Raw genomic sequence first — 13,659 nt, forward strand, 5'->3', positions numbered from 1 at the left:
ATCATAACACTTATATGACTCTGAGTCAAGATTCAAACTCAGATCTGTAAGATTCCATAAAGCCCTTGTACTTTATTTCCTCCTATATCCAGTTATCAGATTACACATAAATAACTTCAATCAACTTATATGATGCAAAAAATTCCTTTTTGAAGTGGTCATACTTTAAAAAATACATTATATGATGATGTTAAAAGTTCTAAGGCTATAAATTAAAGATTATCCAATACTAGTGTCACCCTATACTCTAATAAGATGAAACTAAACAGGGAAAGGATTAGGTCAAAAACCAAGAGTCTTCACTTTGCATTATATAATTAATTCATTCCTTGTTTAAAATTGTAAGCTTCTGCCTCAATAATGAATTACTCAACAGGAATAATACACATTAGCCAAACCATGTAATAACTGAATTAGCAAATTAAGCTATTCAGACACTCAATGTCAAATGAAAAGTGATTAGCTGTGCACTCCAACTGGTGGTACCACAATTTCTACAATATCTTAATGTATCAGCGATATCAAAGCAATGATGTATAACCATTTTAATTAACAGACTCTGGAATTATTTCCAATTGAAAATGGTTTGCTTAGCAAAAGATAACTGGAGAAGCAAAGTTTATAGATTCTGATTTTATTCTCAGTATTTTTAAAACAGGCCTGTGGACCAAGTGTTACGTGTATCAATAAAAAGCAGTGATATTCAAGGGAGTGCTCTCTTCCATACCCCTGGTTATGCACAGGTATTTAGCACAGGGTACAACTCAGGACTGGGGAACAATCTAGATATCAAACTGCACCTCCAGGGGCTACTTTAGGTCAAAATAAATCTTAATGAATCTTCTCTGAAAGAATCTGGACCAGAAAAGGATAAAGTACAGGGGCTAAGGGGTAAAAATATTCCTGACAATCCTACTTCCTAAGAGTAAACATAAATATACATTTGCAAGAAATTATAAGCAAATAAATAGTCACAGTACGGCTAAGTCGACTACAGCTGTTGCATGTTCTAGCTCTAACCCTTAATCCATCTGACATCCTCACCTCAGGCCTTTTATTAGCTGTTAAATTATGAGGCCCATATCTGCTTTTTTCAAATTCTTTTTCTATCCTTCAAGTCCCTATAGCCTTCAGCACAGATTGAGGTTTCAAACTCTGCTTGCTCTTTTTTGTAATCAAAACTAGGTCTTTGATAGACAAAATTAAGAGACATTACTTTCTGAAGCTTAAAAAAATCTTCTAAATCTCAGTTTAACCTTCTTTTAAAATCACTATAAAGGTAAAAACTGAAGGATTTGCTGGAATAGTTCACTAACTAATGAATTTTTACATAAGTGGTATTTATTTTATCAAAAAACCAAGTTGATGATTATGATTATTTAATATTTCTGTAAATATTAAAGAAACCCACTGAGATAAAGAAAAATCTTACCAAGCATTATTATAAGAATGTCTCTTTAACATTAACCAAATGATTGTGAAACATGTAACTAATCTACAAATCTGGCAAGCACTGTGTATCATAAAGAGATGCCTTTAACAGGTACCCAATTAAAAAATACTTTTTGAAAAGCTGAATTAGAAACCTCCACAGCAATTAATGTCATACAAAATAGAGAAAATGAGTAAATACCTGAGCTGAAGTGGCTGTTTCCTGTAAATGACCACCAGCAATTGCTCCTTTGGAAGCTGCTAAAGGGACACTGTGCGTTTTGGGGGTTCCTGGAGTATCAATCTTCTCATCTGTCCTATGTGACTGCCAGGCTTCCTTTCGATGATGAGATTCAGTAGCTTGCTGGTCTCCAAAAGCAGCCCAAGAGCAGCTATCTTTCTGTTCATCCTCAAAAGCATTCCAGTCTACAACCTGGCTAGGACCAGCTGAACTGAAGTCTGCAAAATCATCAGAGTCCTGAAAATTACTGCAGTCATCTTGAATGTTTGGCACAGAATCAAAATCTCCAAACTCACCTTCTTGCCCAATTTTCAGTTCTGAAACAGGTTCAGTGCCTGTCCCAGTAGATTTTCTTGCCAAATTGCATCCCTCTGATAAACTATCAGAAGTCTGTTTTAGAACTGACTCAGTAAATATAATTTCCTCTGGGCAAGAGAGAGCATTTGATTCCCCAAATTCTCCAAAGTCATCACCTGGTTCACTAAAATGTGGAAAGTGCTCTGAAGACTCTTCAAAAGTGACATCACTCATTGAATCTTGTGTACCAGTAACAAAAGGTGGAGTCGTGCCACTGGCTGTGCCAAAGTCACCAAAATCATCCTCATTGGTATCGTTGCAAGTCACAAAGTCATTACTACTATCACCATTTTTTACACTTATAGAATCATCCAAAACATTTTCTTCTGTAGGATCAATGCTGAGGCTTCGGGAATCAGTAAACTTTCTACTTTCTTCTTTGGAAGAACCAACTTCATCATCAGCATCATAAGTTTTAGTAGAATCCATGCATAGGTCAGCACATTTAGAAGTAAATAAATCAAGTTTTTCCTCAGTTTTACATTGTTCTCTCCTACTGGCTTCTGAATTTTCAGCTGAGTCTACCAAACTCCAAGCCTTTGATTGAACACTTGAATTTAAAAATTCATCCTGTTGCAATGTTGGAAGGCTTTGTTTTTCACTGGTGAAAGCTCCATTACTCACCATGCTTATTTCTGAAACACAAACCTGATCCTCTCCAGCAGTGTCTCCTTTATCGTCAATGCTTCTATCCAAGGACACTTCTTTTACAGAATTCAGTTCATTGACTCTATTAATTTTATTGTTTTCCTGAATGGTAAGTGCTTCCCTATCATTTAAAACTGCACATCCTATTTCTTCTAGTTGTATCCTTTCTTTTTTGGAAAATGTGGCAAAATCTGCAAATTCCTCTGCAGGACTAGGTGCAGAGTCTAAATTATACTCAGTACTGTGAGTGCTAAGAGGCTTTCGTCCTTTTGAATCAGCTACAGTGTCCAGATCATCTGTTCCCTGAGGATTTACAGTTTCCAATACTGCAAACCCATTTGTTAGAATCTCCAGACAAGGAGGCTTTTCACCATTGCAGCTCTCTAACTGCTTGTTTTGATGAACAACATTCATATCAGTTCTAAAATCTCCTGGAGAGAAACTTTCAGGTGTTCCAACATTCTGTCTCTGTTCCACTATTTCATTCAAATCTCTTGGACTTTCTATGCCATCAATGGAAGTATCTAAAGTTTTAGATGAAATTATTTCTTTGCTGGTGGTAGAAAGTAAAATATCAGACTGTCCTTTCACAGAAGAAGAAAGTTCAGCAGTGATGTCCTTATCATTATCACCATTTTTAATGGACTTCAAGCTTGTAAGGCTATCTACATTTTCTGAGAAATCATGAATTGGCATAAAATGGTTTGAAGGTACAAACTCTTCCTTGGGATGAGTATAATCTGGTGTATCAAAATCAAACCCTACACCAGAAGGGCTAACTTCGGAAAACCCACCAAATTCCCCAAATTCATCATCATCATCATCCTCAGCTCCATTGTCTAGTGGTGGTGGGGATGAAGAGTACATTCGAATGATGTCTGGCTCCATTGTTCAATTGCTTTCAAATAATTAATTTACACCTGAAAAAAAAAGATTTTCTTTAGGGAACTGATTACATAGAACAAAGTCTTTCAAAATTCTCTCAAAGAAACTTCAAAACTATGCAAATTTACAGTGCTCTGTTTTTTATCTTTTAAACTATTTTTATCTTAGGTGAGATTACACAGCTATAATATAATGGCAAAAAAAAAAAAGAAAAAAGAAAAAAAACACTCTCTTCTAGTGTATGTTTCCACGGGCATTGGTAGTACATTACTGAATCTGGGGATTCCAGAAAATTTCAAATAAACACTTAAAAAAGTATATCTACAACAGTCTCTCTTGGGGCACTTGCTTGTTCTCTTAAGCTCTCTTTCCAGTTCATTGGGGACTCAGGGCTTGCCTTATGGATTTGTATGAGTTCTTTATAAATAAAAGACATGAAAATTTTATCTCTAAAAATGGCTATGAATATTGATATTTTCCTCATTTTACTTTTCAATGTTTATTTCTGACCCAAGTTAATTTTTTTTTTGTTTTAATAGACTTTTTTAGATAAGTTTTAGGTTCACAGCAAAATTGAGCAGAAGGTACAGTGATTTCTCCTATATCTCCTACCCCCATTCATGCATAGCCTCCTCTATTATGAACATCTTCCACCAGAGTGGTATATTTGTTACAACTGATGAACCTACACTGACACATCATTATTACCCAAAGTCCATAGTTCATAATAGGGTTCATTGTTGGTGCTGTACATTCTATGAGTTTGGACAAATGCATAAAGACGTGTCCACCATTACATTATCACACAAAATAATTTTACTGCCCTAAAAATCCTGTGTTCCACCTATTCTATTCATCCCTCCCACTCCCCTGCCCTGGCAACCACTGGTCTTCTTACTGTCTCCATAGTTTTGCTTTTTCCAGAATGTCGTATAATTGGAATCACAGAGTATGTGGCCTGTATACACTGTATGATTGGCTTCTTTCACTGAGTACTATGTATTTAAGGTTCTTCCTCCATGTCTCATGGCTCGATAGCTCTTTTTTCTTTTTTCTTTTTAGGTACTGAATAATGTTCCATTGTCTGGTTGTACCATAGTTTACTTAATTTTTTATAACTTTCAATTTTGAAATTGCTTAGGACTCACAAGAAGTTGAAAAAATAGTACAGAGAGTTCTCATGTATACTCCCACCCAGTTTCCCTCAATAAGAATATGGTAAACAACAATAGTACATGATCAAACCCTGAAACTGACATCAGTACAACGTATTAACTCAGCCACAGACCTTGTTTAGATTTCACTTTTTTTCTTTGTGTGTCTGTATAGCTTTATGAAATTGATCATATGTGCAGATTAGATTTCAGTAACTGTCACTATAATTGAGGATTAGAACTGTTGCAAAAATAGTTCAATAATACTCATCAATATAAAGAAAGTCCCTTGTGTTATCCCTTAACAGTCATGCCCTTCCCTAAACCCTAACTGCTGGCAACCACTGATCTATTCTCCATCATTATAATTATGCTATGTCAAGAGTGTTATCTGAATGGAATCATATAATATGTAACCCTTTGAAGTTGGCTTTTTCACTCAGCTTAATGCCCTCAAGATCCATCCATGTTGTTGCATGTGTCCACAGTTCATTCCTTTTTATTGCTAAGTACTGTTCCATTATATAGATGTTACCACAGTTTGTTTCTCCACTTACTCCATTCAAGTCATTTGGGTTATTTTCTGTATTTTACAATTACAAATAAAGCTGCTATGTACATTTGTGTACAGATTATCATGTGAACATGAGTTCCTATTTCTTTAAGATGAATACCCAGGAGTGCAAATGCTGGGTCGCATGGTAAGTGTGTGGTTAACTTTATAAGCCAAACTGTTTTCCCAAGTTAATTTTTAAGGGATCAAATTAATTAATTTTCCATTAGTAATTTTCTTCATTATTTTGCTATCATATAAGCTTAAAATTGAATACATTTTTATTTTCTTCTACTTAGAGGTTTTTTTTTTACATTTAATTTTTAATACATCTACAATTTATTTGGCATATGGTCTAAAGCAAGGGTCTAAGTGAATTTTTTTTCTGACTAGCAATTATCATAATCCCATTTATTGAATAATCCTTCCCATGCCCACCTGTTTATGATACTTTCTTTTTCTATACATTTAATTCTTAAATGAAATCTATGTCTGGGTTATTTTGGTCCTCTGTATTAAACAGTCAAAAGTGTCACAAGACAAACTTAACATTAAAAGCAAAGGGAAGATTAACATCAAAGTCCTAGAACAAAAACAGCCCATAGATAATGAATTGATACTGACTGCAATTCACAGTTGTCCTTAGACACATAAGGAAAACGTTTACTACAAAATTCAACCAGTTTTGCAAGCTAACAACAACAACAAAAAAACTTTCTTCTGACTATCAGGATAAAATTTCATAAGATCTTCCAGTTTTACAGAGAAGGTACCTTAGAAACCACATAATTTAATTCAGAGATGAGGAAAATGAGGCCTACTGGTGAGCAACTTTACCAACAGTCATACAGCTGGTTAGTAGAGAATGGCTCCAGAATTTCGAAAAGATCGTTAGGTCAATGACTGGTCAGCTGCTGAGAGAAATAAGCGAGTCATGAGAAAAAAGATTCCATTGTAACATATCTACTTTAAATTGTTTACCTATGAAATCAGCATTATAAAGAAGAAAATAACTGTTTTAGTGCTAAGATACCTTCTTTTCTGCTGATTTAAAGAGAAAAAAAAAAAAACAGTAAAAGATACACATAAACCCTATTTTCTTCCCTTGTCTAGTGTCCCCAATACCCCTTGTAATGCTGGCTGTACAGGGTCATTTGACCTCTGACAGTTTCCCTTTAATGATGAAGTTCCTAGTATTTAAAAATACTCTCCCATTGTTAATGAAAGTGTGGAGAAAGGGACACTTGTACACACATACTACTGGTGGGTGCATACATTGTTACAAGGCTTCCAGAAGGCAATCTGGCTATACTAAAAAAAAAAAAAAAAAAAAAAAAAAAGAGTTTTTAAAGTAAAACAAAATGCTCCAAAGGGATTACTTAAGCAAATTATGCTACATAGGATACTATTAATATCATAATTCCTTTTTTTTTTAATTTAAAAGCATTCATAATGATGGGAACATGTCAAAAGGACACAAAAACCAGCTTGAAGGGGTTACTGCTGTTAAAATCAGGGACAAATTGAGCATCAAAAAAAAGATGATGATGGATTATAATTCACTGAATAAAATAATAAACTATCAGTCCTCACGGATATAAACATATAAGTGAATAAACTGAAAGTTAGATGAGGAACAAGGTACTGCATAGTTTCAAAATATCCCTACAACATACTTAATTACAAAGGGAACAAGTGTAACTTTACCGTGGTGAAGCCTGACACTTAAGTGATCAAAGTGAACATCACTAGTAATGGGAATATCGAAATCATGCATCACCTGACAAGATGCAATGAGGACACAGACTCACTTCTGGAATATTCCTGCCAAAAATACATAGCCTGAATAAATTCATGAGGAAACTTCAGACAAATTCAAATTGAGAGTCTACAAAACAACTGGCCTATAATCTTCAAAAGTATTGATCAATGTCATGAAAGTTATGAAGAAACTGGAAAACTGTTCCAGACTGAAGATGACTAAAGAGAAGTGACAAGTAAATGTAACACTTGTTTCTCAACTGGCTCCCCTTTTTATAAAGGTCATTATTGGGATGACTGTGAAACTTGAAGAGCCCAAGAATTAGACAGCAGCAATACACTGATGCTAATTTCTTGATTTTGATGGTAGTATTGTGGTTATATAAGAGAATGTCCTTGGTATACACTCTAAAATATTTGAAAGAGATGGGGCATCAGGTTGGCAACAGTCTCAAATTGTTCTGGAAAAAAATCTTATTTGTACTGAACCTGCAACTTATTTATAAGTTTGTGATCACTGCAAAATGAAAAAGATTAAAAGCATTCCAGGAGATTTATGTTTGCATTTAAAATATGCCTATTTTATAAAAAACGTGTTACTTATACAATAATAATGCTTTATTAAAAATTGTTGCAAGATAAGCATAACATAAAATTTACCATTTTAACCATTTTTAAGTGTACAGTTCAGTGGCATTAAGTACATTAACACTGTTGTGCAACCATCACCACCATCAATCTCTAGAACTTTTTTCATCCTCCAAAACAACAAAGTATCTCTGTACTCACTAAACAATAACTCCCCATTCCCCCTCCCCCAGCTCCTGCAACCACCCTTCTACTTTCTGTCTCTATGAATTTGACTACTCTAGGTGCCTCATATAAGTGGAATCATACAGTATTTGTCCTTTTGTGACTGGCTTATTTCACTTAGCATAATGTCCTTAAGGTTCATACACGTTGTAGCATGAGTCAAAATTTCATCCTTTTTAAGGCTGAATATTATTCCATGGTATGTATATACTAACATCTGTCGACAGACGGATAGGTTGCTTCCACCTTTTGGCTATTGTGAATAACACTGCCATGAACGTGAGTGTACAACATACCTTATTTTAAAAACTTTTTAGTTTGAAATAATAATAGATGAACAGAGTTGCAAAAATAGTAAAGTCTGTACACTCTTCACCCAGTTCCTCCTAATGGTGACATCTCAAATAGCTCTAGTACAATAGCAAAACTGGAAATGTTGGTATTACTATTAAGTAGACTACAGACCTTATTCAGTTTTCACCATTAAAAAAACCCCAAAACACTTGCATTCATCTGTGTTTGTGTATAGTTCAATTTTATCCCACATACAGATCTATGAAACTACCACTATCAAGATACAGAACTGCCCCCACTCCCCTACCTCATTCCTGTCCCTGGGCAACCACTAATCTGTTCTCCATATCCATAGTTTTATCATTTCAAGAATGTTATGTAAATAGAATCATACAGCATGCAACCTTTTGAGGTTGACTTTTTTCACTCACTACAATGCCCTTAAGGTCCAATGTATGGTTATTACTGCATCGGTAGGCCAATTATTTTTATTGTTGAGTAGTACTCCACTGTACAGATATACCAGTTTATTCAACCACTGACCAACAGAAGGACATACGGGTTATTTCCTATATTTTACTATTATAAATAGTATATATACTACATTAATAATATATACACTAATAGTATATTTAAATAGTATTTATAATAAAGATGCTAAGAGCATTTACATACAGGTTTTTGTGGGAACATAAGTTCTTATTTCTCTGGGATAAATGCCCAAGACTATAATCACTGGGTCCTAAGTTAGTGCATGTTTAGTTTTGTAAAAACTGCCAAACTATTTTCTAGAGTGCTGTATCATTTTATATTCTCATAATACTATATTTTTAAAGAACCATCTGTGATGTTTAAGTAGAATCTGTTCATGGCTAATCTATTGCTTTTTCTAAAACTTTTCATTGTTTGAAAAATATTTTATTATTTCAAGGCTTATTTAAAACTCAGATGCTAAGGCAAATACAAAGATCTGAAATCAGGAACTTTGTAACCAATCCAACAACACAAAGTAGTTTTTCTTCCTGTCACACCTTGGCAAGGTACTCTCTTTCTCCTTCTAGGTGCAACAGGCTCTATCAGCCCCCCAGACTTGAACATTTCCACATTCCTCAAACCTGTGTCACCTATTGATGGGAAGAACGTGGGCTGCACATTCCCCTTCAGCAGGTCTTGGCTCTGGCCCAACTCACTCTTCAGAAACCTAAGAGAGTGCCACTGCTCACGAGTTTCAGCCAAGAATGCCAACCAGCCAGTGTGGAGGAGGCCTGAAATTTTTCAGAAAATTCTTCTGTGCCCAGGGCAATTCAGTAAAATTTGTTAACTGAAGTATATTTGTTCGTTAACTGAAGTATTATTTGTATAATGAATTTACATATTAAGTCTGACTTAGACAAATCTAACTTTTTTTTTTTTAACCACAGGAAAATATGGATTTTAAAGTAGCTATTTCTACTTAACAGAAAAAAAAGAAAAAAAGATAGATGAGCTACTTTAATACAGTGTCTGGCACACGACAACCTCAATAAATGTTTCTTCATCCTTAATGAACTACTTACTCCACACACAAGGAGTCCTAATCAATCATCCAATTTCTTTACAACCTGAACAAGCACTTGTGCGTGTGTGTGTGTGTGTGTGTGTGTGTGTGTGTGTGTGTGTGTGTATGTCTGCAGGGAAGGGGGTGTGCTCAACTTGCCATTTTTTTGTCTGCTCATTCCAAGACCTGGTAGAGGAGAGTAAACAAGTAATGGGGATATCCAGGAAAGATTCAAGTCATAGTATACACAAGGCTCTCATGACTGAGTAGTAACGGTAGTCCTAAAGGTAGTCAGAGCAGCCCTGTGCCAGAGTAGCAGCCAAGGTGACAGGGGATATAATGAGTGAAGGAGATTCAGTATTAATCTCTCACAAGAAGAGGAGCCACATTTGCTTACAGAGTTCTAGCCTCAAGTCTGAAATAGTCTTAGAAAAAAAAGATGGTGAGTCTCTAGGCTGAAAGCTCTGGGGCTAAGTGGCAAGATGGGCTTGGCAAGGCAGAGGAATGAAGAAGGACTGGTCTATCATCTAAGACTATCTAGCCATTTCAAAATAGTTTCTCAAGAAGGACAAAATTGGAGGATTTAACCTACCAGATACCAAGCCTTGGTTTAAAGCTATATGGCCACATGATAACAAAGATGCCAATGCAGTGTGTGTGGGGGGGAAAGAACAGCCATTTCAACAAATGGTGCTAGATCAACTGGGGGAAAGGTCTTTGACTTTACCTAACATCTTACCCAAAAGCCAGCTCCATACAGATTGTAGGCCTCAATGTGAAAGGTAAAACAATCACCCTTCTAGGAGATAATTTAAGAGAATATTTTCATGACTTTAGGGAAGACAAGATGTTTTAAACAAGTAACAGAAAGCACTACTCATGTAAGAAAAAATTGATAAATTGGACTTAAGATTAAAAACTTCTGTCCATCAAAAGAACAACATTAAGAGAATGAAAAGGCAAGCCAATGCCTGGAAGAAGATACCTGCAATACATGTAATTGTCAAAGAACTCATATCCAGAATATGCAAAAAATTCCTACAAATCAATGTGAGACGACCTAAAAGAAAAATGGCCAAAATATTTAAACAAAAGAGTATTTCACAAAGGTGGATGTCCAAATGGCCAATAAGCATTTGAAAAGTCGTCAGGGAAATGCACATTAAAACCGCAACAAGAGGGACTTCCCTGGTGGCACAGTGGTTAAGAATCCACCTGCCAATGCAGGGGACATGGGTTTGAGCCCTGGTCCGGGAAGATCCCACATGCCACGGAGCAACTAAGCCCATGTGCCACAACTACTGAGCCTGCACACTAGAGCCCATGAGCTGCAACTACTGAGCCCGCATGCCACAACTACTGAAGCCCGCGTGCCCTAGAGCCCTCACGCTGCAACTACTGAGCCTACACGCTGCAACTACTGAAGCCTGTGCACCCTAGGGGCCGTGTGTCACAACTACTGAGCCCGCACGCCTAGAGCCCATGCTCTGCAACGAGAGAAGCCACCACAATGAGAAGCCTGTGCACCGCAATGAAGAGTAACCCCCCGCTCACCACAACTAGAGAAAGCCTGCATGCAGCAATGAAGACCCAATGCAGCCAAAATAAAGAAACAAACAAAAAAAACAGACCACAAAACACAACTACACACCCACCAGAATGTCTAAAATTAGAACAATTTAAACTATAGCCACTGATGGCAAAGATGTGGAGCAACTGGGATTCTCTTTGGAAGTATCTACTAAAACTATACCAGGTTTATACCCCTAATATATATATATGCACTAAAAGACATGCACAAGACTCTTCATGACAACTTTATTCTTAGCTGAAAATAACCCAAATGTCCATCAACAGGAGAATGGTTAAGATAAACCATGGTATAGACAAACACGGCAATGAAAAGAACTATTACTATATGCAACAACATGGATGACTATCACGGACATCATGTATAAAAGAAACCAGATAAATACACACAAAATACACATTGTATAAGTCCATTTCTATGAACTTCAAAACAGGCAAAACTAATCTATGGTGGTAATTCAGAATAGTGGTTATTTATAGGGAGGGGGTAGAGTATTGACTGGAAGGGGGCATAAAAGAGCCTGTTGGATGCTAATAGAGATAATGTTATTATCTCTTGACCTGGGTAGTAGTTACACAGGCACATACTTTTGTAAAAATTCACCCCATTGTACAGTTAAGGTTTGTGTGCTTTGCTGTGTGTATGCTATACGTCAAAAAGTGTTTCTCAGAAAATCAGCATACTTAGATTACCAGCAGCTATGTTATAAGTGAATGAATATATGATCAGAGTTTAAAATATACCATTCTATTAAAAAAAAGTTGTGCTTGTTTAACCTTGCCTTATTCTGGGATTTAAGGCTATATATGTATGCCTCAAGAGGTAGTATGGTATGGGGGAAAGATGTTGGATCTGGAGTTAGACAGATCCTAGGTTCAGATTCTGGTTTCCCCGTTTACTAACTATGTGAGTTTGCCCTCTCTGAGCTTCAGTTTCCTATCTATAAAAAGGGGCTAGCAGTCCCTACCTTTCAATGCTGTTATGAGTATTAAAGATAACAGACCTTAAGTACTTGGCACATTCTGTGCACTCAGTAAGTTATAAACTATCATCACATTTGAACTTGCACCAAGTCTGCGGCTCAAATCATAGTCTACCCTTAACAAAATCTAAGCCAACGTTTGCTTAGTTGGCACAAACATTCACATGACTCTGCATATACTTTTATAAGTCACTGAAAGAATAAATCATTAAAGAAAACCATTACTAACCACATTAAAGATACATGAAGTTGACTTTACTTCTAATTTCTATAACCAATCCCTAGAAAATAGGAAACAATGCCCAAGGTTAAAGGACTGAGACCGTATCCTCTGAACCAACTCAAAGGACCAACAGTAGTCTGTTAAAAGATGGAGGTTTTGAAGTGGAACAGGCCAAGGCAACCCAGAAGTTCTCACCAGTAGTACCTTGAATTATACGGCTGTAGATACTTTCAAGTTAGAGGAACGACCACAAGAAGAAAAGCTTCTAAGAACGTGCCTGGTTGGATTAGCATTCCACATACTCCTCTAAGAGAGAGTTAATCCTCGACCAACCCTCTACCCTCCATCATCCACACACAGTGTTAACTACCCCAAAGATCCTTGGGCTCACATTTGGTGATAGTGGTGGGGTCTCTAAGAGGCCCTCTAGGAATCTCCCAGAATCAAACATTGAGAGTTCCTTCCAGAGAAGCTAAAAACCCACCAGAGAGAAATTCCCATCTTTTACAGGACATCAGCCCAGCTTTATCAACTTGTACATCAACTTTCAAGGCCAGATAGTACTTCTAGATGATACAATCCAGCTTTACCAAGGACCCTTCGCTCCAAACTTATTTTTACAGGGACTGGGACAGAAGTGGGTGGTGGTGGTGAAGAACACAAGCAGAAAGGTTAGTGGTAAGAAAAGGGAAAAGAAAGACAAACAATTGTATCTGAAGTTATGCTACTGACTTAAGTAGTATAAACCACACTAACAAGCCTTATTTAATGAAACACACACACAGACACACACATACACAAAATCACTACCTTTTTACCACAATATGTTTGAGGTTTATAATTAATCATTTGTTAAATCATTTGGGTGAGTGAAAAAAAATTTGTATTTTCTTTAGAAAAATGAATGAAAATATTACATAAGCAATTAACAACATCAATTTGCATTACAAATGTTGCCTGCTATTGCAGTAGTTCAAATTATTCAAATCTTTACTGTAATATCCTCATGGGAGTTTTAAGATACTATCACTATCAAAATGCACTGTAAATGAATCTGCCCTGCCCATATTCCTGCTTAAGAGTTGTCTTGTCATAAAGAAACAAAAGGAAAAGCCCTTCTTCTGAGTCATATGAAGATTTAAATTTAGTTAACTTTTTGGTTTTCAATACATCTAGAGATGACTGGAAT

At 36.2% G+C, this 13,659-nt stretch overlaps 1 protein-coding gene across 9 annotated transcripts in view; it reads right to left on the reverse strand.

The window, feature by feature from the left end:
• AFTPH (aftiphilin) overlaps positions 1–13,659 on the reverse strand; it is a 67,087-nt gene that overhangs the window by 32,281 nt on the left and 21,147 nt on the right. For all 9 annotated transcript variants that reach the window (XR_014253952.1, XR_014253953.1, XR_014253954.1 and 6 more), the window contains exon 2: positions 1,634–3,597. Coding sequence is in view for 6 of the 9 variants with exons in the window: in XM_082426567.1 (XP_082282693.1) it covers positions 1,634–3,565 (1,932 nt within the window). In the remaining 3 variants the exon portion in view is untranslated. The remainder of the gene's footprint in view (positions 1–1,633; positions 3,598–13,659) is intronic.

This window comes from Balaenoptera physalus (assembly GCF_965194825.1).
Source record: "Balaenoptera physalus genome assembly, chromosome: 15".
Taxonomy (NCBI): Eukaryota; Metazoa; Chordata; class Mammalia; order Artiodactyla; family Balaenopteridae; genus Balaenoptera; species Balaenoptera physalus.